Below are 27935 nucleotides of genomic sequence, written 5' to 3'. Positions count from 1 at the left end.
GGAGAGGATGAAACCCGGTACTGGCATACAGCTTACTTCTGAAGAACAGTACCAACGGTGCCGCCGAGCTTAAAAATCCCCATCGGACGGACGGATCACCATCAGCAGTGTCACTCTCGCTCACGAGACACTGCGTAGAGGTTTGGAATGCAGTCCTGGACGTTACCACGAAGTCCGGTGAGCAGAGATTTTGCGCCACCACCTCTTCTCCCCAGCCAAATACTGGCATTGAAAGTTTCACCTACCACCATGATTCGGACCGGCTTACTTCCAACTCGAGCACCAAGGTAGCAGCCTCGGCTACAAGGTCTTTTTGTAATAATCTATGACAGGAGATAACTAATAACTAATAATTAATAACTAATAACTAATGAGGAAGTATTGAATAGGGTTGGGGAGAAGAGAAGTTTGTGGCACAACTTGACCAGAAGAAGGGATCGGTTGGTAGGAAATGTTCTGAGGCATCAAGGGATCACCAATTTAGTATTGGAGGGCAGCGTGGAGGGTAAAAATCGTAGAGGGAGACCAAGAGATGAATACACTAAGCAGATTCAGAAGGATGTAGGTTGCAGTAGGTACTGGGAGATGAAAAAGCTTGCACAGGATAGAGTAGCATGGAGAGCTGCATCAAACCAGTCTCAGGACTGAAGACCACAACAACAACAACATGACAGGAGATAGTGCGTCGGGGGAAAAGTGAAGCGGAATGACAGTCGTGTGGAGTATCGCAGATCGTGTGTAAATTAAAGTTAAAGTATTCCAAAGATGATTTGGAATTATTTGTTTCAGCCTTTATGTCAGTGTCTGATGAGTTCGCTTTGCGCCTAACAAAGAGATCAACAGTAAATTATAATAACACGATGCCATGATTTTGAGCTATGGCAATTATATCTCCATATTTATAGATACTATGATTGCACTTGTCTTGGAAGATGGTGTAGTTGATGTAAAAAACTACGTGCAATACGCCTGCTGAACAGTTTCTCATAAAAGGCGCCGCTGTCTTTGGCGTACTCTGATAACACTTTTAGGCCAAAAATGGCCGTCAGTTCTCTATTTCCTCTACTTTGCAGTTACGACTTTTGGACATAATTCATTAGGCACAGGATGTCACATATTAAAAAAAAACTTGATAGCCATCAGGATGATATGATGTTCATTATGCAAAGCTGCGTGGCAGCGTCTGCACGAAATATAAAGTATTTATAGTCGATTTTGATGATTTATCTTCATAAAGGTTAACAAAATGGAACCATTTTTCTGAACCGAAGGAAGCAGTGCCATCTATCTGAACACACATTGTGTTTTTCAAGAATCGGATCAAACTGAGAGAATAATAGATTAGAAGGTGATGAAGATATGTCCGAAACCACATGCTTTTGTGATACAGTCGACATTGTCATACTATGCAGCATCCTGTGCAGTGTATGGCAGTGATCGACATCAACTTCCACTTACACAGAACTGTCCTGTGTTCTACAGAGAATCAGCTTGTCACGCCGGTCACGAAATGTAGATACCAGTTCACTCTTAAGTTTGGGCGGGGATTATTGGCAGTTGCTATGTGGTACCTGTCCACGATGTTTCAGAAGCATGGCGCGTGTTCACTTCTTCCGGTTACTCTGCCGCCTCCGCCGGAGAGGTGCTTCGACTGCAGTAAAAATCATGTGGCTGCTACATGAGACTGGGAAATCCCAGTTTCGATTTAAGGTGTAGAATCACCTAACAAATGCTTTTCCTGGTCGAGGGAACGAAAGAAGTTGCCTGGTTGCATGGTCCACCTTGTTTCAGAACGTTAGCACTTCGGACTTCTATCTATGAGAGCACGTCAGTGATGCTGTATATGCAGAGCCTGTCTTGGACATTCAGGCAGGTGTACTGAAACGAAAGCGGCGGTCCATGTAGCGAAGTGGGTGCAGAAACTTTGAGGTCCGCGGAAATCCACAGCCATGTCCCAACGAAAGGCCGATTGCAGCATATTGCAAGGTAATTGAATAGTTTGAATAAAATGGCTTCTACCATATACTACTGAACACAAGATCATGAAACCTAATTTGTTCCTTATTCTCTCAGATTTCGTCGCCGACATCTGTAACATGGCACACAAGTTTTTCGCGACGGCATGCTTGCTCTAAGCAGAGGGCGCTTGTCCGTTAATTGGAGGCTTTGCCGTTGATAGACATTAACTAGTGCCATCAGATCTAATTTCGAGAATATCGAGACTTAAAGGCTGATGGTTTAAAAAATTGGTGGGACAGGACCTAAAATGTGGGACAAAAAGAACTATAAATTTTTAATCATTAGGTAACTATCTCCTTATATTATGAACAAATTTAGTACGCTGCTACAGCTGTACTCAATGATAGTGTGCTGTTCACCAAAAGAACCAATGAACCAGGATTCAATTTTAAAATGTCTTCACTGGATGCTCTACCTGTCTGTGGAAAATGTAAGTTCGACGTGATATTTTTGTCTTTTGACTGATGTACTTCCTCTGTTTGCACATTGCAACGTGAGGTTTCAAAATTTGAAATGTCTTCTGACTGAGATGTAGTATGAATTCAATAACTACTGGTTTGGTTTTCGTCTTCTTCACTGACACGTACACGGACTATTGCTTCCAACTGCTCGTCACAAAGAAATCGTTTCGTCATGGTAGTCGCACAGAAATTACTGAGTTAAGTACATGAAATACGTCCTCATCAAACAGTTGAAGAAACATTACCGTTAGCGATAATAATTACAATGAATGAATGTTATAAGTGTCCTACTTTGTTGCGTAACTTCACACATTTCGGTAACAAGCAAGCAAAGAGCAGCATTGATATACACCGAAGAGCCAAAAAATCTGGTACACCTGCCTAATATCGTGTAGGATCCCAGTGATCACGCAGAAGTGCCGCAAGACGCCGTGGCATGGACTGGACTAATGAATGTCTCAAGCAGTGTTGGATGGAACTGACACCATGAATCCTGCAGGGCTTTCTGTAAATCTGTAAGAGTTCGAGGGGGGTGGAGATCTCTTCTGAACTTGTTGCATGGCATCCCAGATATGTTCAATAGTGTTCACGTCTGGGGATTTTGGTGGCCAGCGGAAGTGTTTAAACTCAGAACAGTGTTCCTGGAGCAATTATGGACGTGTGGTGTGTCGCATTGTCATGCTGGAATTTCCCAAGTCCGTCGGAATGCACAATGGACATGAATGGATGCAGGAGATCAGACAGGATGCTTACGTACGTCGGAGTCGTATCTAGACGTATCAGGGGTCCCAGATCACTTCAACTGCACGCGCCCCACACCATTACAGAGCCTCCACCAGCTTGAACAGTCTCCTACTGGGACTCAGCGTCCATGGATTCGAGATTGTCTCCACACCCGTACAAATACATCCGCTCGATACAATTTGAAACAAGACTCGTCCGAACAGGCACCATGTTTCCAGTCAACAGTCCAATGTCGGTGTTGACGGGTCGTGCAGTCATCAAGGGTAAACGAGTTGTCCTTCGGCTCCAAAAGCCCATATCGATGATTTTTCGTTGAATGGTTCACCCGCTGACACTTGTTGATGGATCAGCACTGAAATCCGCAGCAATTTACGGAAGGGTTGCACTTCTGTCACCTTCGACGATTCTCTCCAGTCGTCTTTGTTCCGTTCTTGCAGAATGTTTTACCGGCCGCAGTGATGTCGAAGATTTGATGTTTTACCAGATTCCAGATATTCACAGTACATTCGTGAAATCGTCGTACGGGAAAATCCCCATTTCATCGCTGCCTCGGAGATGCTGTGTCCCATTGCTCGTACTCACTTAATAAATTGATAACCTGCCATTGTAGGAGCAGTAAACGATCTAACAACTGCGCCAGACATTTGTTGTCGTACATAGGCGTTATCGTGCCTATACATTTCTTTGGCGCTTCAGTGTAAAAAAGCAATGAACACGAAAGTGTCTCAGTCATGTAGAAATAAAATTTTGCTGTCAATATGTGTACATACTGCGAATTTTTAAAGAGCTGTGTCGTATAACCACCAAGGACACAACAGTAACATATTAAGCTATAACTAGGAGGAGAAAACCAACTAATACATTTAAGCCTTAAGCTATGTAGAATCCGTAGAAAAACAAAATAATTAATTTCTGGATCTAATTTTTAAAGATAAAAATGTTATGGACGAACAAACTCATTTCCGGATCGTACTGATTGAAGGATAACAGCAGGGTTAAAGCAATGAAACGCTGACGGCCAGAAACGGAGCGATCTGCATCGATCACATGAGCAGATGGCGTGCTCGTACTATGTTTCCTAAGGTGAAAGGAGAGACATGGCAGTTGCCAGCATCGTTGGTAGTTTTGGACTGTGATGTTCCAAATGTTGCTGCCGGTACCGTAGCTGAAGAACTGAAAACAAGAGCGGTCTACAAAACTGCGCCAACAGTGAGGCATTGCCAAAGTGTCATGTACAAAAAATGTCGTTGGTAGTGGTAGACGCACAAGCAGCTGTGCAAAGTCCACTTTAACATTCACGCCTCTTTTTTCGCCGTATTGCGGTAGCTAGCAAGACCACCCCTTTCCACTGATATCTGTGAATTACAAAGCTATTTTATTCTGGCTACTATTGTGCCCCGCTGTTCGCCTGCCACTTCTGCTTGTGGCATAACACTCACGATGTGCGGGATGTCTTCTCCAGTACTGCGGGCGCTCCTCTCGAGACAGTCTTGCGCCGAGGAAGACAAGCACGACTTGTGTTTAGGAAACATTATTGGTAATGGACAGTACCTCACCAGCTAACACACTAAACTCTACCAGGTGCCACCAACGTGGGCATCGGCGAAATCGACGCTGCAATCTCAGGGACTATGTTGCATCCACAAGTCACACCTTTACCGAGCGATGTGCGATATCCTCGTGTCTGCGATCTACTTACGACGCGGCACGATCGCTAGCAACAGCATACGCCAGGTTGACCCAAGAATTATGCACGCGAGCAGTGCTCTTGTTCACATGACGTAGTTCTCCCACCGGGCTGCGCAAATACCCACCGCTATCCCACGTTGTTTGGATGTGAGGAGAGAGAAGAGGGGAAACGGCGAAAGTGCCGCATCTGAATGGCGTTGCAGACGCACTGCATACGTTTTGTTTTCACGTTTCATGTTTCTCAACAACATAGATCAAAGCAAAACAAATTTTGAGTATTAGTTTATTATTTTAGGTACGCTGAAGACATAATTTTAATCTGATACTAATTGTCGGCACATGGACAGATGCAGAAAATTTCACGTATTTTCGCATCCAGGTTGTCACGTAATCGTGATTTATTTAGTTTCACAATCGAATACTCCTTTCAGACACATGTGTTGATCGAATATTTTACCTTGTTTCCTTGCATTATGGAGACTTGTATACTCTTCACGAGGAAAATGACTTAGACCTCCTGGACAGTTTTAAACTAAGAGAATTAGTCTTTTAAATCGGAATTACATAGCAGATCAATCAGTTGCCTGCGCAGGGGCGGTTTCAACTGAGATGGCAAACCGTCTCGAAAACACCTCGAAAACAGATGTAAGATTGGCAATGGCCTCAATACCTTTGTAATACTATCCTTCAAATTTTGTCAGGACTACATGGAATTCTTTGAACCCTGCCTTTTTTTTAACGCCATTGAGTTAAGGAAATGGGCGTTCTTTTTTTCTATCAGTTCTGGATGTTCTGATTTCCGTTCCTGTTTTCCTCTTCCCCTGATAAATTCAATAATAGCGGGTGTTAAATATGAAGGTTGGCACTTAAATAGTGACAAGTATTTATTCACAACCGAAACAACAGAGTTACATGTTGGCACCTGTTACTGTCCTTAAAAGCAGTCACCAGCGTTGTGTAGAATCCGTTGCCAGCGATGTGGAAGGCTTAGTATACCGTTAGCAGAGCTTGTTCTGTCGATGGTGCGAATGGAGCGGTCTACTGCCTGTCGAATCTCTGGAACAGTTCTGAAGCGAATGCCACGAAGTGGTTCCTTCATCTTCCGAATCAAATCAAAGTCACAAGGACTTCAGTCCGGGGAGTATTGTGGATGGTACGGTACTTCCCAGTCCCATCGACCAAACAAAGCAACGACAGCTTGCTCTGTATGCGCCCGCGCATTGTTGTGCAAAATGATGGGTGGATTCCACAGAAAGTAACGCCGCTTCTTTCGCTAAGCTGGTCGCAGGTGATGCTCCAAAAACGAACAGTAACACTGTGCATTGACGGTGTTCCGTGGATGAACGTAATGCGTTAGGCTAACACTATCACTGTCGTACACGAGAATCACCTTAACCTTACACCGCTCCATTCGCATCATCAACAGACAGGCTATGTTAACGGTATACATCGCTGACAACGGGTTCTACACAACGCTCGTGACTACTTTGAAAGACAGTAACAGGCGAAAACATGTAACACTGTTGTATCGATCGTGAATAAATAGTTCCAACCCTTGTAGGAAAATCGTTCCAGGATTCTCCCTTGACTCAAACTACTTACTATGCAGTAACATAGAAAGTCCCCACAGTCTTCGTTTAATTCCATAGAAACTGTTACACAACTCTGAGTGAAATAATGTGTGCGACCTCTGAAAATTTACTCAAATGTTCAAATGTGTGTTAAATCTTATGAGACTTAACTGATAAGGTCATCAGTCCCTAGGCTACCACACTACTTAACCTAAATTATCCTAAGGACAAACACACACACACACACACCCCCATGCGCGAGGGAGGACTCGAACGTCCGCCGGGACCACCCTCACAGTCCATGACTGCAGAGCCTTAGACCGCTGAAAATTTACTATTTGTTCCATTAATTTCATCGCGTGCTTCATATCTGCAAATTTCGCACAGAAAGCTTCTTGATGTACACATCAATGAATCAAGTTTTCGATCGATTTTCTGCTCTTCCATCGTCAACTAAATCTTTAAATTTTTTCTGCGTGGTGTTGTAATGCCAATTCATAGCAAATTTCCGGTACCTATCGAATATGCTACTGTATATTTCACACCAAAAACCGGGCCCAAGGGATGTCTACTGGGCGCTGTGTCATCCTCTTGGGGCGTCATGTGGCTGCAGTATGGACGGGCATGTGGTCGTCACACTGCTCTCCTGGGCCTTCTGCAGGTTTTACAGACCATGGAACCGCCAGCATTCGGTCAAGTAGCTGCTCATTTGGCATCATGAGGCTGAGTTCAGCCCATATCAGTCCTCTTACCAACAAAATATTCTCCACAATACAGGAAATAGAACCTGGGTCCTCTGAATTGCAGACATTTACACTGACCACTTAGCTATGTAGGCGGACGTATATCCCAATACAGATACTGAGGATTCTTGTCCTTCTATTCGGTGATTCCCACTCATTTATAAGGCTTGTGGCGATAGATCGCTAGACTGCCTCTGTTTGTACCGACTGCCACTGGATCTGTAAACTTCTTTCATACAACAAACAAACAGCGAATGGTAAACAGCGGTGACGCCATGGTTCGGCCGAGATGAAGAAAGCCGAGCCGACCGAAAAATGCCGCACCGCAGTGCGAAATGAAATGTTTCTTTGCAACGATTATTCCGCGAAGTACCGAGAGAAGCCGAGACAGGCCGAGCGTCGGCGTGCACACGGCCCGCGCATCTTCTCGGGTGCAGTGTGGCACGAAGTAGCAGACATTTGGATACACTCATGCTCCGGGCTTTACACTGGACACCCTGTGGCATATTAAACGAAGCCCTAACCGAGCCCACCCCAGGGGTCTGCATCAGCACCGCATCGTGACGTCACTCCTGCAGCCACTAAGGATGATGCTCCACTGCAGCCATACCGAGCCGGCAGCCACCTATGTCGGAGCCTTCACCTCCTCCATCGCTGGCATTCCCAAGACTAGCTGCTACTGGACTGCTACTGCATCTATGGAACTTGCAATGTGTACTTGTGCTTAGTAGTGACGGCCGCTACCGACATCACTGAGAATTTTGATTGCGTCATATTAGTACCAGATCACACCTGTATTTTTCTAATACCGAGCGAGGTGGCGCAGTGGTTAGTACACTGGACTTTCATTCGGGTGGACGACATTTTAACCCCACTTATTTAGGCTTTCCGTGATTTCCCTAAATCGCTTCAGGTAAATGCCAGGATGGTTCCTTTGAAAGGGCACAGCCGACTTCCCTCCTCTTTTTTTTTTGTTTTTTTTTTTTTTTTTTGTCATCAGTCTGTTTGATGCGGCCCGCCACGAATTCCTTTCCTGTGCTAACCTCTTCATCTCAGAGTAGCACTTGCAACCTACGTCCTCAATTATTTGCTTGACGTATTCCAATCTCTGTCTTCCTCTACAGTTTTTGTCCTCTACAGCTTCCTCTAGTACCGTGGAAGTCATTCCCTCATGTCTTAGCAGATGTCCTACCATCCTGTCCCTTCTCCTTATCAGTGTTTTCCACATATTCCTTTCCTCTCCGATTCTGCGTAGAACCTCCTCATTCCTTACCTTATCAGTCCACCTAATTTTCAACATTCGTCTATAGCACCACATTTCAAATGCTTCGATTCTCTTCTGTTCCGGTTTTCCCACAGTCCATGTTTCACTACCAGACAATGCTGTACTCCAGACGTACATCCTCAGAAATTTCTTCCTCAAATTAAGGCCGGTATTTGATATTAGTAAACTTCTCTTGGCCAGAAATGCCTTTTTTGCCATAGCGAGTCTGCTTTTAATGTCCTCTTTGCTCCGTCCATCATTGGTTATTTTATTGCCTAGGTAGCAGAATTCCTTAACTTCACTGACTTCGTGACCATCAATCCTGATGTTAAATTTCTCGCTGTTCTCATTTCTACTACTTCTCATTACCTTCGTCTTTCTCCGATTTACTCTCAAACCATACTGTGCACTCATTAGACTGTTCATTCCGTTCAGCAGATCATTTAATTCTTCTTCACTTTCACTCAGTATAGCAATGTCATCTGCGAATCGTATCATTGATATCCTTTCACCTTGTATTGTAATTCCACTCCTGAACCTTTCTTTTATTTCCATCATTGCTTCCTCGATGTACAGATTGAAGAGTAGGGGCGAAAGGCTACAGCCTTGTCTTACACCCTTCTTAATACGAGCACTTCGTTCCTGATCGTCCACTCTTATTATTCCCTCTTGGTTGTTGTACATTTTGTATATGACCCGTCTCTCCCTATACCTTACGCCTACTTTTTTCAGAATCTCGAACAGCTTGCACCATTTTATATTGTCGAACGCTTTTTCCAGCTCGACAAATCCTAAGAAAGTGTCTTGATTTTTCTTTAGCCTTGCCTCCATTATTAGCCGTAACGTCAGAATTGCCTCTCTCGTACCTTTACTTTTCCTAAAGCCAAACTGATCGTCACCTAGCGCATTCTCAATTTTCTTTTCCATTCTTCTGTATATTATTCTTGTAAGCAGCTTCGATGCATGAGCTGTTAAGCTGATTGTGCGATAATTCTCACACTTGTCAGCTCTTGCCGTCTTCGGAATTGTGTGGATGATGCTTTTCCGGAAGTCAGATGGTATATCTCCAGACTCATATATTCTACACACCAACGTGAATAGTCGTTTTGTTCCCTCCTCATCCTTCCCTAATGCGATGGGACCGATGACCTGACTGTTTGATCCCCTCCCCCAAATAAACAAAACAGCCTTAGTTTTGTTATTCATACTTTCGCTTATGATGAACTTTGCTCTTGTGTCATGTACAAATAATCATTCATTAATCATGAACCATGAGCCGCGCTGCGGCTCGTGTTGGTGCTGTTAGTCAGTTTCCACCTTCTGTTGGAGACTAGACCGTATCCATTCAGTTGGGATGGTTGCGGTTGTTTATGTTCTTCTCGTCTTGACTGGCGCCACTCGTTTCGCAAGCGTTGCCTGTCCGCTAGTGGCAGCAGCGGCGGTTATCGATATGTAGTAACTGTTGCCCTATCTTTGGGGCGACATGGTTGTTTTTCCGTGTCATGTGAGTGTGGCAGTTCGGTTGGGGACTCAGGAGGAGCCAGGTCCAGGAAGTGCGAGAACACGCTGGGACTGCTGGTGGCGCGCATGGACTGGGGCTGTGGTCAAGAGGGTGCACGACCTCGTCGTAAACCGAATCCAGCAAGCTTTAAGATGAGTACATTTCAATCCTAGTAGAGCGGAGTCGGTCACCCGTGGGGGCCCGTAGTACATATCTGATGTTGTGACAGATTATCATAGACCCCTCATGTGCAGTTTGGTGGATCTGTGTACCAATTAGTACTTGAAGACCCTATTGTGCTAGAAGCACTTGGCTCAATGATTAGACGGTGTGGTTATTCAACTGTGAATTAATAAAGCACTGAAGAGATTTGTTTCATTATGCCAACCGTCGTCATTGTTGTCACAGTGAGTGCAGTGTACGTTTGCATGCCTGCTGAATTTGACGTCACTCATTTGGTACTTGGTTCTGGCTCGCTTTGTGATTGTTTCCGCAATGATGAGTGGTTGCTGATTCTGGTTGGTTACACGCAAATCGAATGGGGCTTTAGTTACTGTTAGTTTGTCTGGTGTTCCGTGCTGGGATTTGTTTGTTCAGATGTTCGGGTTTGTCGAATCGGACGGAAAGCTGGTAGTGGTTGCTTCCACGTTCCGGGCGCTCTAAACACAGTATTCTGGGGTCCTAGTGCAGACCGCCGGTTCCGGCTTTGGCGTATTGTTCCATCGTTGCATTTGGTTTATCGGACGTCAGGTAGCTTCAACAAGATTATCATTAGTCTTTCGTTAGACTGCCGCTAGTCTGAGTTACCATCTTGTGAAGTGAGTGCAACTCTTGGCTGCCTATCTCATCACTGGAGAAAATGTTTACTGCCGGACCTTCTCAGAGATCGATTCCTGGAGCACCGTCTGGATCAGTCGCTTTTTTTTTTAAATTAACTTTTGGTATTGCATTTGCTGTTTTACAACAGGTTTCTATTTTTTATATCATTGCCGTTCCTGACGTGTAAGGCTTTCAGTCGTGATTGTTATTTGCTTTAAATTCTTAGCCGGCCGGAGTGGCCGTGCGGTTCCAGGCGCTACAGTCTGGAGCCGAGCGACTGCTACGGTCGTAGGTTCGAACCCTGCCTCGGGCATTGATGTGTGTGATGTCCTTAGGTTAGTTAGGTTTAATTAGTTCTACGTTCTAGGCGACTGATGACCTCAGAATTTAAGTCGCATAGTGCTCAGAGCCATTTGAACCATTTTTTTTTTAAATCCTATTTGGTATTTGTATTTAAGCAGTAAGACTTCAAACCTTATGTATTGCCATTCCTGGTGTCTGACGCCTTCTGCGGTGTTTTCGGCGACTTGCCTTTAATATTTCAATACCTGTAATTTGTAAGTTGCAGCGAGTTCTTAAACATTCTTTATTTATTGCCATTCTTGGCGTTTAAGGCCTTCAGCCGTGATCACAGTGGCTTGTTTTATTTTTAAACATTGTCTCCATCTGTATTTTATGGTGATTCGCTAAATTGTGATGCACTGAAAACAGTATTATTTACACAGCTCTTTATTCCTTCATTAATAACGTGAGACGTTTTTTATTTATTTTGAGTCTGGAATTGTTGTTGTTGTTGTGGTCTTAAGTCCTGATATTGGTTTGATGCAGCTCTCCATGCTACTCTATCCTGTGCAAGCTTCTTCATCTCCCAGTACCTACTGCAGCCTACATCCCTCTGAATCTGCTTAGTGTATTCATCTCTTGGTCTCCCTCTACGATTTTTACCCACCACGCTGCCCTCCAATACTGAATTGGTGATCCCTCGATGTTTCAGAACATGTCCTACCAACCGATTCCTTCTTCTAGTCAAGTTGTGCCACAAGCTCCTCTTCTCCCAAATTCTATTCAATACCTCCTCATTAGTTATGTGATCTACACATCTAATCTTTAGCATTCTTCTCTAGCACCACATTTCGAAAGCTTCTATTCTCTTCTTGTCTAAACTATTTATCGTCTATATTTCACTTCCATACATGGCTACACTCCATACAAATACTTTCAGAAACGACTTCCTGACACTTAAATCTATACTCGATGTTAACAAATTTTTTCTTCTTCAGAAACGCTTTCCTTGCCTTTGCCAGTCTACATTTTATTTCCTCTCTACTTCGATCTTCATCAGTTATTTTGCTCCCCAAATAGCAAAACTCCTTTACTACTTTAAGTGTCTCATTTCCTAACCTAATTCCCTCAGCATCACCCGACTTAATTCGACTACATTCCATTATCCTCGTTTTGCTTTTGTTGATGTTCATCTTATACCCTCCTTTCAAGACACTGTCCATTCCGTTTTACTGCTCTTCCAAGTCGTTTGCTGTCTCTGACAGAATTACAATGTCATCGGCGAATCTCAAAGTTTTTATTTCTTCTCCGTGGATTTTAATACCTTCTCTGAACTTTTCTTTTGTTTCCTTTATTGCTTGCTCAATATAGAGATTGAATAACATCGGGGATAGGCTACAACCCTGTCTCACTCCCTTCCCAACCACTGCTTCCCTTTCATACCCCTCGACTCTTATAACTGCCATCTGCTTTCTGTACAAATTGTAAATAGCCTTTCGCTCTCTGTACTTTACCCCTGCCACCTTCAGAATTTGAAAGAGAGTATTCCAATCTACATTGTCAAAAGCTTTCTCTAAGTCTACAAATGCTAGAAACGTAGGTTTGCCTTTCCTTAATCTTTCTTCTAAGATAAGTCGTAGGGTCAGTATGGCCTCACGTGTTCCAACATTTCTACGGAATCCAAACTGATCTTCCCCGAGGTCGTCTTCTATAAGTTATTCCATTCGTCTGTAAAGAATTCGCATTAGTATTTTGCAGCTGTGACTTATTAAACTGATAGTTCGGTAAGTTTCACATCTGTCAACACCTGCTTTCTGGAATTACTGTTTTAAAAATAAATGTGTGTAACTGTGAAAGGGAACCAATAGTAACTGATTACGTCCCCGTCCACAATCGTAACCGAATCCAGCCTTTCTTCGGCAAAACAGGTTTCAAATCATCCACCGTTTGCTTGCGTACTACAAAGGACATAGAAAGGGTAGCGTGTGTGGGCCCACCTGACGAAGAGCAGGCGGCCGAGCTGCGGCTGGCGCGAGACGGCGTACACGACGTGCCTGGGCCGCGGCGCCTGCCAGTCTGACGCCGTGGCCAGCAGCTGCTGCGGCGAGAGCGCGGCGCGCCGCTGCGGGAACACGTGCAGCGCGCCAGAGGCGGCCACGCGCAGCGACACGGCCCGCACGCGCGCCGTCACGTTGAAGGGGCCCGCCGTGCGCGCGCCGTCGCTCACCGACACCTCGAAGCCCGCGGGGACGCTGCCACCTGTTGGCACACGTCACACCTCTCGTCTCACATCACTCCGCCTCACCTCAGTTCAACTCCCACCGCGTGCGCCCGCGTCTGCGCTGCCACCCCAAATCGCTACCGCATGTAAAGTGCAATCAAACAAGGTTAGCAACACAGTTCCGTGTAACAGTTAGGCAAAGCTGGTCGCGGGGCAAAGAGCAACGTAAACAGGTCGCCGGTACGTCGAACGCAGCCGTCAAGAAAACGACTTCCAGTTTTGCTTCCCTGCGAGCGGACGTGCCAGCCTGCTAAAGTCCTGTCAGATCCTATTTGCAGAAAATCTGGATATAACCACGTGGTTAGATAATCGGCGGGACATTGACCTGAATGGTAGATAAATAGATAGATAGATACACTACTGGCCATTATAATTGCTACACCAAGAAGAAATGCAGATGATAAACGGGTATTCATTGGACAAATGTATTGTACTAGAAGTGACATGTGATTACATTTTCACGCAATTTGGGTGCATAGATCCTGAGAAATCAGTACCCAGAACAACCACCTCTGGCCATAATAACGGCCTTGATACGCCTGGGTATTCAGTCAAACATAACTGGGATAGCGTGTACAGGTACAGCTGCCCATGCAGCTTCAACACGATACCACAGTTCATCAAGAGTAGTGACGGGCGTATTGTGACGAGCCAGTTGCACGGCAACCATTGACCAGACGTGTTCGAGAGATCTGAAGAATGTGCTGGCCAGGGCAGCAGTCGAACATTTTCTGTGTCCACAAAGACCTGCAACAGGCGGTCGTGCATTATCCTGCTGAAATGTAGGGTTTCGCAAGGACCGAATGAAGGGTAGACCCAAGGGTCGTAACACATCTGAAATGTAAAGTGCACTGTTCAAAGTGCCGTCAATGCGAACAAGAGGTGACCGAGACGTGTAACCAATGGCACCCCATACCATCACGCCGTGTCGTACGCCAGTATGGCGATGACGAATACACGCTTCCAATGTGCGTTGTCGCCAAACAGGGATGCGACCATCATGATACTGTAAACAGAACCTGGATTCATCCAAGAAAATGACGTTTTGTCTTTCGTGCACCCCGGTTCGTCGTTGAGTACACCATCGCAGGCGCTCCTGACTGTCATGCAGCGTCAAGGGTAAATGCAGCCATGGTCTCCGAGCTGATAGTCCATGCTGCTGCAAACGTCGTTGAACTGTTCGTGCAGATGGTTATTGTCTTGCAAACGTCCCCATCTGTTGACTCAGAGATCGAGATGTGGCTCCACGATCCGTTACAGCCATGTGGATAAGATGCCTGTCATCTCGACTGCTAATGATACGAGGCCGTTGGGATCCAGCACGGCGTTCTGTATTACCCTCCTGAACACACCGATTCCACATTGTGCTAACAGTCAGTGCATCTCGACCAAAGAGAGGAGCAATGTCGCTATACGATAAACCGTAATCCCGATAGGCTATAATTCAATCTTTATCAAAGTCGGAAACGTGATGGTACGCGTTTATCCTCCTTACACGAGGCATCACAACAACGTTTCACCAGGCAACGCCGGTCAACTGCTGTTTGTGTATGAGAAATCGGTTGGAAACTTTCCTCATGTCAGCTCATTGTAAATGTCGCCACCGGTGCCAACCTTGTGTGAATGCTCCGAAAAGCTAATCACTTCCATATCACAGCATCTTCTTCCTGTCGGTTAAATTGCGCGTCTGTAGCACGTCATGTTCGTGGTGTAGCAGTTTTAATGGCCATTAGTGTAGATAGATAGATAGATAGATAGAGAGAGAGAGAGAGAGAGAGAGAGAGAGAGAGAAGAAAAGGGAAGAGAAGAAAATTTTCAACCATTAGATACGTATTTCTTTATAAAATGTTACGGACAAATTTGGTACAACTACTCTTACAGGCAATATTCAGCGTGTCCCCAAAAAACTCCGACACGCTTCATGGGAAGGTTCCTTAAAAAGAAATAAGTAAAAAAGTCCAGTAAACATGGGCTCCAGAATGCATACATTAAGAGGTATGAGCACTTGTACCGGACGATCAAAAAGTCAGTATAAATTTGAAAACTGAATAAATCACGTAATAATGTAGATAGAGAGGTACAAATTGACACACATGCGTGGAATGACATGGGGCTTTATTAGAGTAAAAAGAAAAAAATATATAAAAGTTCAAAAAATGTCCCACAGATGGCGGTTCATCTTATCAGAATAGCAATAATTAGCATAACAAATTAAGACAAAGCAAAGATGATGTTCTTTACAGGAAATGCTCAATATGACCAACATCATTCCTCAACAATAGCTCTAGTCGAGGAATACTGTTGTGAACAGGCACTGTAAAGCATGTCCGGAGTTATGGTGAGGCATTGGCGTCGGATGTTGTCTTTCAGCATCCCTAGAGATGTCGGTCGATCACGATACACTTGCAACTTCAGGTAACCCCAAAGCCAATAATCGCACGGACTGAGGTTGGGGACCTGGGAGGCCAAGCATGACGAAAGTGGCGGCTGAGCACACGATCATCACCAAACGAAGCGGGCAAGAGACCTTTCACGCGTCTAGCAATATCGGGTGGAGCACCATCCTGCATTTTGGTTCTAATAAAACCCCATGACATTCCAAGCATGTGTGTCAATTTTTGCCTCTCTATCTACATTATTCCGTGGTTTTTTAAGTTTCCAAATTTATACTGACTTTTTGATCATCCGGTACATCTTCGTTAGTGTGAAACACATCTCTTCTACTGTACAAAAAAAAAAAAAAAAAAAAAAAAAAGTCGTTCAAATGGCTCCGAGCACTACGGGACTTAACATCTAGGTCATCAGTCCCCTATAACTTAGAACAACTTATACTTAACTAACCCAAAGTCATCACACACATCAATGCTCGAGGCAGGATTTGAACCTGCGACCATAGCAGTCGGGCGGTTCCTGACTGAAGCGGTTCAAATGGTTCAAATGGCTCTGAGCACTATGGGACTTAACATCTGCGGCCGTAGCGGTAGCGCGGTTCCAGACTGTAGCGCCTAGAACCGCACGGCCACAAACGGCCGACGACTGAAGCGGCCGGCTCCTACTGAACAAGTGCTCATAGCTCGTAAGGTATGGACTTTCGGGTCATGGTTATAATGCATTTTTGTCTTGATGTGGTCCATATTACCACTTTCCAAAACATGAAAAGCAATTATCTTGCAGTAGAAGAGGTGTGTTTCATAAAATCGAAGATGAACAAGTGTTCATAACTCTTAAGGCATGCGCTTTAGTCCCCTTGTATTTTTTCTTCTTTTGGAATCTGTCCCTAAAGCTTGTCGGTGTTTTTTTTTTGGCACCTCAAGTACGCTTTCCTCACATTTAATAGTCTGCAGAACTGTTATTCACAACTAAAAAAATTTCATGTAGCTGTCTTTATCATTTAACGCGTCACACTACGTATTTTTAAAGCTTTTTGGTCCACGATAATTATACATCTCACAAAAAAGCGTGAAGCACCCAGAAAACATTGTCGAACCTCAATGTAACTTCGTACACGTACACATCATCGGCGGATATGTAAATGCTTAGAATTGCAGTTGTCTGTGAAATGCAGAGCGACCACCAGAAAACGTATGGTTCGTGTTTTTTCCAGGCCTGGTAGGGTACATAAAAGGCTTGAGAAAACGTTTGATCACTCTGAAGGACACGGAGATGCCGCGTACTCCTGTGAGACAACGTTATCAGCACCTGACAGAGTTTGAAGAGAGGCCTCTTTGTGGGTCTCCAGTTGGCTGGCTGATCGAACTGTCCAATATTCTGATTTGTGGGGCATTCGGATGTGACAGTGGCGCGATGTTCGACTGCATGGGAACTTGATGGCAACTATACTCGCCGCCAAGATTCCCATCGGACACGTCTGACCACCAAAAGGGAGGGTCGCCACACTGTACACCAAGGTCATCGTAACCTTTCCACATCTGTGTCTGCCGTCCAAGAATGGACTCCCCGTCACATTCTGTGTCATCACGCTTATGTGTCGGAGACTAGTAGCAGCTACATTAGACTATGCGTAGAGTGCCATTAACACTGCAATACAAACCGATTCGTCTCAAGTGCTACTGAGACCGAGCAGCGTAGACTGCTTATGGACGGTGTCGCACTACCTACAGCAACGAGTCGCGCTTCTCCACTGCTCCAGCTGATCATCCTCAGCAAATATAGTGGCGTCCTGAAGAGGGAACCCATTCTCATAATACTTTGGAGAGACAAAGTGATGTTATTTGCGGCAACATGATGTGGGGAGATACCGCGTTTGACTTTAGGTCATAGTGGTTGTGGTTGAGGGAGCTAAGATTGCACAACTGTATGTCCCGAACATACAGTGTTCTGGTGTCTTATCTCTCATGTGACAGTAATATGGAGCCATTTTTCAACACCACTGCGGTCGTCCACATATGGCACATGTGTTTCTGAACCATCTGTGTGATGTTGAGGTAGTCAGTCCCGTGGCCAGCAAGTCCCCCAGCTCTGCCCCACACAGTACATGTGTGGGGCCATTTCCGACGGCAACTTCATCTCAACGCCAGTATCCTGGCTATAAAAGACCAGTTACATCAGTGTTAGAGATGGGTAGTTCCCGAACGAACGGGTGCAAAGGAACGGTTCACCAAGATGAACGAAAGGACCGAGGAACGAATTCGAAGGAACGATCGGTTCATAGTTCACTTCGGTCACGGCGGTCTACTTATAGTTCTCGGGAACGAGGAACGATCGGTTCATAGTTCACTTCGGTCACGGCGGTCTACTTATAGTTCTCGGGAACGAGGAACGATCGGTTCATAGTTCACTTCGGTCGCGGCGGTCTACTTATAGTTCTCGGGAACGAGGAATGATCGGTTCAAAGTTCACTAGTTCACTTCGGTCGCGGCGGTCACTTCGGCAGTTCTCGTTGCAGCCTCGGTCGCGTGCCCGTCTCAGTCTCGGTCTCCCTCGGCCGCACTCGTCGTTCTTCGCATGACCACCTGTCTCAGTTCCACTGCCGACTGCTCCTAGTTAGTTCAGTATCCAGTTGTGGAAAAGCGGTGCCTCTCCATTTGAAAAGACATAGATTGCCATAAAATCCTATTTATTTATTATCTCAAAAACATTTGTGCAGAAGGAGCTTTCAAACCAAAAACTTTATTACTGCGAATTTAATTATTATTATTATTGCTGCATTAACTTTAATAATGCAACATAAAAACCTAATTTTTACTAAGAGTGTAACGCAAGTATGATGAGAAAACCACATTTTATTTTATGCTCCCATAAAGCCTCTACTTCGCCTACAAACTCAGAGACAACGTGAAGTATATATAGGGTGTAAACGATTATCGTTTACAACGTAGTATAGCTAGGTAGTGGAAGTCGAAACGAAGAATTTTATACAAGAGACTTGTGGTCTAGTAAGTTGGGAAACAGCCACAAACAGCTTTACAAGACTACATGAGCTATAGCCCATGCGCGTCGCGTGAGATTTTCGTGTTCTCTTCTCTAGCTCTCTACACATCGTCATCGATTGTTTCGCAATTGTTGCTTGCATTAGCTTGTTATTTCTTCACTGCCTAATTGTTACATGTTTGTCTGTTTGTTGTATCTGCTCGTAACGGGCAACACATCGTCCGTAATAGGCGAGCAGTCTGTACTCGGGGCCGGTTTTCTGTGCGCCACCCTATATTATTTCCCTGCGATCAGCCACACAAGGCTACGGTTGGCTAAATGAGAGGTTCTGCAGAATCACAGAAATTACTTATAAAAGTGTGTACGAATTCTGTAATGAATAAAAACTCTATACTCCAAGAAGAAGGCAAGTGCCCCCTTTTGATGCCCTCCATCCTACAGTGACCTACACTACTAGTTTTCAGTTTTTCATAAGAACCATATACCAAGCACAAATGAACGGTGAACGAGTAAAAATGAACTATCAGCAGTGAACTAGTTGCCAAGGGATGAACGAGTTTGCCCATCTCCTATCAGTGTGTGCCAGCTTGCCTCAGGGGAGGACATAACATCTTTATGGCACCCTTCCCAATCTTCCCAGCCGAATTCAGGCCAGAGGAAGTGCTCCGTCTTACTGATAATTGGGCTCATATTGCAATGTTCTTTGAAAATTTAATTTGATTTTGTAATAATTGAAGTAACATCACATGCCCTATCAACACGTCATGTTTTAATTAGTTTCCTGGATGGTTTACTTGTTTTTGCCGTTGTATCTACAGCACGTGCCTGCGAAAATGCCACGTCTGTGAAATAATTTTTGCTCCGTCTGTCGATTGTTCCTCCGTGCTACTTACCGCTGTGGACAAAGATGATCTGGTGCGAGTCCAGCTGAGCCTGCGTGAACTTCCGGACGTGCAAAGACGGCGCAGCGTACAGCGCCACGTGCCCGGCTCGTGGAGACGATACGATGAACGTGAGGTTGGCGGCCGACGTGTCCGCGTCAGCGGCAGCTGCAACACGCGAATGATCACATCACGAAAATCCCACTATACAGATCAGCAGCAAGTGTGGTCGAAACCACACTGGTGTTTCACCAGACGTTTCTCAATCAGGCTACGCTAACCTAGTGAAACCTATCGAGAATGTAGATCACACTCGCAGGTTAAATGATCATTTCACTATTCAGTGTTTGATATTCTTCCGAACCACTCAAACAGCGGCCGAATATAATGAATATAACGTTACTCTTTGTGTGTTTCTGTGTCAGTCATGAATTCTGAAGTCTTCTCTTAGTATCATGTCTCCCATCTCATCTTCATTTACGTTCACTTCCTTTTATATAATATTGGCTTTCAATTTACCTTTGTATAGAGCCCCTATATACTCTTTACACCTTTCAGCTTTCCCTTCTTTGCTTAGGACGGGTTTACCATCTGATCTCTTGATATTCTGTAAGTGGTATGTATCCTTCCACTAGTGAAATTTGCTTATAGGCCCTTAAGTTTGTTCTCTAGCAAGCCCTGCTTAACAACTTTGCACTTCCTGCAAATCTCATTTTTTAAAGGTTTGTATTCTCTTTCGCCTCTTTCATTTGGTGCATTTTTAAATTTTCTCTTTTCGTCAACTAAATCTCTTTTGTTATCCAAGGATTTTTAATAGGCCTTGCCTTTTTACCTATCTGATCTTCTGCTGCCTTCACTATTTCATCTCTCAAAGCTACGCATTCCTCTTTTACTGCATTCCTTCCCCTGTTCTAGTCAACCATTGCCTAATGGTCCCTCTGCAGCTCTCAATAACCTCTGCTTGTTTCAACTTGTGCACATCCCATCTCCATAATTTCCTACCTTTTTCTAGTTAACCATTGCCTAATGGTCCCTCTGCAGCTCTCAACAACCTCTGGTTGTTTCAACTTATGTGTGTCCCATCTCCATAATTTCCTACCTTTTTCGAATTTCTTCAGTTTTAATCTACAGCTCGTAATCAATAAATAGTGGTCAGAGTCAACATCTGCCCCCGGAAGCGTCTTACAATTTAAATTCTGGTTCCTAAATTTCTGTCTGACCATTATGTAATCAATACGAAACCTTCCGGTATCTACAGATCTCTTCCACGTATGCAACCGTCTTTTCCGATTCTTAGACCAAGCATTAGCAATGATTAAATTATGGTCTTTGCAAAATACTACGCAGACAGCTTCCTCTTTCATTCCTTTCCCCCAGTCCACATTTACCTACTATTTTTCCTTCTCTTCCTTTTCCTCTTAGCCATAACGGGTGTTCTTTTCCTTTTCCTACTTAGCCGCTCCAGGTGGAATTACGAGCATGCCAGCTGCTGGGATGGAGGCCATGCTGGACATGCCCTCATTACAACTGTGGGTCAAAACGGAGGCGGCGGCAGCGCCATACAGGCGAAAACTGGAAATAACTGGATACAGTTAGGATATCCAAAACCCAATACCAAAAAAGGGAACTGTAGCGCCATAGAAACTGGTATAGGCATGGGTATTCAAAAAGGGAGTATGTATACTGGAAGAATATGGTCCTGCGGTCGGCAACGCCTACATAAAGCAACAAGTGTCTGGTGCAGTTGTTAGACCGCTTACTGCTGCTACAATGGCAGGTTATTAAGATTTAAGTGAGTTTGAACGTGGCATTATAGTCGGAGTACGAGCGATGGGATACACTATCTCCGAAGTAGCGGTAAAGTGGCGATTTTCCCGTATGACCATTTCACGAGTGTACAGTGGATATCAGGAATACGCTAAAACATCAAATCACCGACATCGCTACAGCCGGAGAAATATCCTGCAAGAACAAGACCAACGACAACTGAAGAGAATCGTTCAATATGAAAGAAATGCAATGCTTCCACAAATTGCTGCTGATTTCAATTCTGGGCCATCAAAAAGTGTCAGCGCGCCAACCATTCATCGAAATATAATTGATATTGACTCTGGGAGCCGAAGGCCCGCTCATGTGCCCTTGATGACCGCGCGACACAAAGCATCACGTCTCGCCTGGACTGTTGGTGACTGGAAACATATTGTCTGGTCGGACGAGTCTCATTTCAAATTGTGTAGAACGATTGGACGTGTACGGGCATGGAGACAACCTCATGAATCAATGGACCCTGCATGTTAGCAGGGGGTGTTCAAGCTGGTGGAGGCACTGTAATTGTTGGGGCGTGAGTAGTTGGAGTGATACGGGACCCCTGATACGTCTACATACAATTCTGTCAGGTGACACGTACGTAAGAATCCAGTCTGATCACTTACATCCATTCATGTCCATTGTGCATTCCGACGGACTTGGACAATTCCAGCAGGACAATGCGACACCTCACACATCCAGAATTGCTACAGTGTGGCTCCAGGAACACTCTCCTGAGCTTAAGCACTTCCACTGGCCACCACATTCCTCAGGTATGGACATTATTGAGCATATCAGGGACGCCTTGCAACGTGCTATTCACAAGAGATCTCCACCCCTTCGTAATCTTACGGATTTATGGATAGCCCTCAAGATTCATGGTGTCCGTTCCATCCAGAACTACTTCAGACATTAGTTGAATTCATGCCACGTGTTCCGGCACTTCTGCGTGCTCGCGGGGGCCCTACACTATACTAATGTCTGAAAGATCTAAGTCGAAATAAGACCCCCGAGAGTATATTCCGGCAGAGCTACTGAAGCCTTGGGAGAGGCAACCATGACAATACTATGCCATATGGTGTGCAAGGTGTACGAGACAGACTGCAAGAAGAAGCGAGTAATTTCAATTTCAAAGAGAGCAGTTTCTGACAGCTGAGAATACTATCAAACTTTCGGTTTCATAGGCCATGTTTGCAAAATATTAACATGAATTCTTCACAGAAGAATGATAAAACTGGCAGAAGCTGATGTCGGGGAAGCTCAGTTTGGATTCCACGCGAGCCAATATAGGCCCTACGTCTTATCTTCGAAGATAGGTAAGACAGGGTTGTAGTCTATCTCTGATGTTATTCAACCTGCACACTGAGCGAGAGATAAAGGAAACAGAAGAAAAATTAGGAGTAGCAATTAAAGTCCAGGGAGAAGAAACAAAAACTAAGGTTTGCCGATGACATTGTAATTCGGCAGAGACAGTATAGAACTTGGAAGAGCAGTTGAACGGAATGGACATGGTCTTGAAAGGAAAATATAAGATAAACATTAGCAAAAGCAAAACAAAGATAATGGAATGTAGTGGAATTAAATCAGGGAATCATATTAAGAAACGAGATATTAAAAATAGCAGATGTTTTTTGCTCTATGGGCAGCAAAATAAATGATTATGGCCGAGAGGATATTAAATATGGACTGGCAGTGGCAAGAAAATAATTTATGTGGAAAAGAAGTTTTATAAGATCGAATATAGATTTAAATGTTAGGAAGTAGCTATGAATGGAAATGAAACATGGACGATAAACAGTTCAGATAAAACGGCTATAGAAGCTTTCGAAATGTAGTACTACAGAAGAATGCTAAAGATTAGATGGGTCGGTCACATAACTAATGAGACAGTACAGAAAAGAACTGGGGACGAAAGAAATTTGTGGCACAGCCTGACTAGAAAAAGGGATCTGTTGAAACATTGTGGGATATCAAGGGATCACCAATTTAGTATTGGAGGGAAGTGTGGGCAATAAAAATCGTAGAGGGAGACCAAGAGATGAAAAAAGTAAGCAGATTCAGAAGGATGTAGGTTGCAGTAGTTATTCGGAGACGAAGAGGCTCGCACAGGATAGAGTACCATGGACAGCTGCACCAAACGATTTTGCAGACAGAAGACCACGACAACAATGTGGCTAATCAGGACAGGCTATGCTCCATGCCAACCTCCCTGGCAGCCACCTTCTGTTCTACATTGTTCCACGATATTACAGCCCCTTAAAATATCATATGTCTTATTACAAAGGTTTATATCCATCTCGGACTTAATTCCACAGAAATCTCAGGGTTTATGTGGAACAATAATTGAAACGTCAAACCCGCGCAGTTTGGCATCTCTGCGAGTTCTGCGAACCTCTGAGTGGCTTCAACGGTTTATGGCGTACGTGAAGTAAGTTATGCATCCACTTCCTCCCAGAACTCAGGCCACGATCCAGGCTATAGACAGTTTTGCACCGTAACAGCGTTGTATCTGCTGGGGGTGACTAAATTTTATCCCGTGTTTTTCACAACGCTAGCCGAAGTTGGCTCCTGCAGTACAGAAAGCGAGTCATTACAACTATTGCACAGGGTGGGTAGAGTGGTATCTGGCGTTCATAATGGTGTCTCTGCCTACACGCATCAGTTTATAGTGGGAGTAAGGCACTATCCAGGCCCTGCACTCGCCGCACGTGGCGCGACCGCCTAGCTGGGGCTGCTGGTGGAACGGGCAGCCGGGATGGGTTCATTTCCTGGCGGCGCACATAAAGACAGAGTCGTTACCCGGTGGCCGTGCCGTGCCGTGCCGTGGCCCACCGTCAAGCGGCGCCCTCGGTCCGATATTAGTGCGGCCTAACTGCTGGCGCCGGCTTTGCGCTGCAGCCGCTACTTGCATCCCCGCGCATGCGCCGTGTTGCCAGCGTTCGCTGGATCGTCGTTTCATACAGCCGACGCTTGAACTACTGGTGGGAGAAGCTACTGTCACTCGCAGCTTACACGGGAGTGACGTCAAAACGACGAGTCTTCGCTAGGCGAAAGATCAGAAACTAAGGACTGAACAGTTGCACAGGTTACATCAATACTCAAGACAGGAAATGGGGGTTATCCGCTGAATTACACATCCTCATCCCTAACATATATTTGCAGTAGGAGTTTAGAACCTCGAGGAAAACACGTTATTAATAGCCAGCACGGATTCAAATAATATCGGTCTTGTAAAATACAACTAGCTCTGTATCCACACAAATTAGTGAGTGCCGTCGACAGCGGATGTCAGATTGAATTCATATTGCTAGATTTCGAGACGGCTTTTGACACCGCTCTTCACAAGCGACTTCTAATAAAATTGCGTACCTACCGAGTATCGCCTCAGTTGCATAACTGGATTCGTGATTTTCTGTCGGAAACGTCACAATTCGTAATAAATGACGGGAAGTCATCAAGTAAAACAGAAGTGATATCTAACGTCCCTCAAGGAATCTTACAGAGCCTCTGCTGTTCCTAATCTACATAAACGATTGAGGAGACAATCTGAGCAGCCCTCTCAGTTTGTTAGCAGACGATGCTGTCATTTTCCGTCTCGTGATGTCATCAGATGATCAAACCCAATTGCTAAACGATTTGCAGAAGATATCAGTATCGACCTAGAAGTACCAATTGATTTCGCTAAATCTATAAAAATCACACAAATCTAAAAGCTGTAAACTCAACCAAATACTTAAGGGTTGCAATTACGAATAGCTTAAATTAGAAGGATCACATAGATAATGTTGTGAAGAAAGCGAACCAAAGACTGAGATTTATTGGCAGAATACTTAGAAGATTCAACAGGTCTGCTGAAGAGACTGTTTACACTAGGCTTGCCTGTCGTCTCCTAGAGTACTGTTGCGCGGTGTGCGATCCACGTCAGATGCGATTAACGGGGGACACCGAAAATTTTCAAAGAAATGCAGGTTGTTTAGTGTTATAGCAAAACAGGGGAGAGAATGTCACGGATATGATATGCGAGTTGTGGTGGCAATCATGAAAATAAAGGTTTCTTTCTACGAAATTTCGATCACGAACTTTCTCCTCTGAATACGAAAATATTTTGATGGCACCCACCAAAATAGGACGGAATAATCATTTTAACAAAACAATTGAAATCAGGAACTTCCTGACAGATTAAAACTGTGTGCGCCCGCGAAAGGCAAGGTCCTGAGTTCGAGTCTCGGTCGGGCACACAGTTTTAATCTGCCAGGAAGTTTCATATCAGCGCACACTCCGCTGCAGAGTGAAAATATCATTCTAATTAAAATCAGAGTTCGCACGGAAAGGTTTAAGTATTCGTTTTTCCACTGCACTGTTCGCGAGTGGAAAGGTAGAGAAATAGCTTGACTTACTTGTCAATTGCAGACTACTCTTGTGGATAAAATTCTATACGAACACGAAATTCGATAGTAGTCGACAAATTTCAAATGGCACTAATTTCTCCCGAGAATATATTCTGATCCCCCAGCACATTGAGAATCTTTCGGTAACGTACATATTGGTACAATTTGTTGCGATGAAATGATGTGAAATGTCTTATGAGTGATTAATAGAATTTCCTTTTTTTGTTGTTTTCGTGTTTTAATTTGTGTGTTATGTTAGAATACCTTTTCAGGACATCGGTGCATTGAAGATTTATCAGAAACACATCAGTCTTGGTACGATTTGTTATAATTAAATGTCTGTTAATGACATGTTGGTGGTAAAGGCCTTCAGGAGGTCCTACGGCGAGAGACACTGTCAAAAACTGTATGAGTTCACTGTAGTGTAGTGAAGAGAGATGTGGAGCTACAAAGTAGAAAGGAGTATGTTTGCGTCCAGATGTATTCAAATATTTCTTATACACCTAAGCGTTTGTAAAAAAGTCTGGGACTTCCTTACTAATTTAATAGAAGTTCCGTAATATTCGATGTTATGTTCATATAAGAGCACTCTCTCTCATGAGTGAATTTATTAAGCTTTGTGAACATGCCAGGGAATAGCGACATGCAAATTTCAAGAATGGTGGTCAGAGCCATATTACACTATCTGCTAAATTTCCGAAGATTATTCGATAATATTTTTATTGTACCTTTCTCCCATATCAGTGCAGGGTCGTCATATTTGGTAATGAAATTGGCGTCGTTAATTAAAGAACTGACCGGATGCCCTTCCTGTCGCCACCTCATTACGCCCATGACGCTATGTGCCTTAACTGTCTGCGTGTAGCGTTATTCATGTGAGAGATAGGGAAAGTTTTTTTTGTAAGTGTTTGTGAAACTTGTATCTCAGACAGGACTTGGGTATCACCCCTGTATTCACCTGGAGGGATGTGGAAAACCACTTAAAACCACATTCAGGCTGGCCGGCACGCCGACTTTCATCGTCAACACACCGGCGGATTCCATCCGGGGCCGGCTCCCCTCCCCGCGCTGGAAGCGGCGCTTTAACAATCACGGCTATCAGGGCGGTTCGAAGATAACGGGATGATGAATATTGTAAACAACATGCTGATGTACGTAGTTTCATGTGTATTCACTAGAAAATATATACTGCAATGTACTAGAGATGAGTGACAACTTTAATTTTTTGATGAGGCTGAAGAGTATAATTTGCTACTAATTGTTATGTTTCTTTTTCTGCCAAAGCAATTACACGCCTTTGCTTTTAAAAGTTCAAGGAAGAAAATCGTGCACTTAATATGTGGATAAATCGTAAGGCCATCTGTTGTCTGGAGTTAATTACACTGTGTCTGCTGATTCGTTCGTAGTACAATATCCATTCTATAAATGTCTTCCACCTATATTTCCAGAACACTAAGTGCCTTCCACAGCTGAATAATGAAATCCATTATTTGTACTCGTGCTTGTGGAATCCAAAACTGCGTGTAATTGCTTTCTCAAAAAGAAACAAGGCAGTTTGTTTCAAAATAACAGTACAGTTCCATTAAAAGAACTAAAGTTGTCACACAACTCAAGAGCTTCACACATATTTGCTAATAAATATGTGTTAAGCGACACCAACAGAAAATCAGCGAGGAACCATATGTTCATTTTTGCCAGCCTGTTATCATTTAATTTGTCGTTGGCGAAAATCATTGTTTGGGAAGATTGCAGCAGGTGACAGAAGTGGTGCTCAAATGCGAACCTAAAGAAGAGGAAAGAGTGGTTCAGCCCATCGCAAAAAGGGAACACCCCATTCGAAGGATAGCTCACAGCGTCAGAAAAATATGTTGTGCATTTGGTGTAGGTACACAGCCATTGGTCATCATGAATTACTACCAAGGAATGAAACAAAAACACCTACTGCATATACTAAGCAGCTAAGACGACATGCTGTCGGCATTTAAAAAAATCTGGAAAACCTGTGTTGCTAGCATCGTAGAAACGGCACGAACCGAAGCACCGACCGATATAAAAACAGTAAGCAACAATACAAATTTCAATTTATTTTAGTTCG

The 27935-nt window shown here is 44.2% G+C and overlaps 1 protein-coding gene across 1 annotated transcript in view; it reads right to left on the bottom strand.

Moving 5' to 3' along the window:
• Positions 1-27935, bottom strand: part of LOC126482141 (chondroitin sulfate proteoglycan 4) — a 660554-nt gene that overhangs the window by 40851 nt on the left and 591768 nt on the right. Inside the window, exons 19-20 of the mRNA XM_050106118.1 lie at positions 19659-19814; positions 13091-13352 (exon numbers count right to left, since the gene is read on the bottom strand). Coding sequence (XP_049962075.1) covers positions 13091-13352; positions 19659-19814 — 418 coding nt within the window. The remainder of the gene's footprint in view (positions 1-13090; positions 13353-19658; positions 19815-27935) is intronic.

Source organism: Schistocerca serialis, chromosome 5 (genome assembly GCF_023864345.2).
Source record: "Schistocerca serialis cubense isolate TAMUIC-IGC-003099 chromosome 5, iqSchSeri2.2, whole genome shotgun sequence".
Classification (NCBI taxonomy): Eukaryota; Metazoa; Arthropoda; class Insecta; order Orthoptera; family Acrididae; genus Schistocerca; species Schistocerca serialis.
The sequence above is the reverse complement of the archived record's forward strand: the minus strand, read 5'-3'. Positions and strand labels throughout refer to the sequence as shown.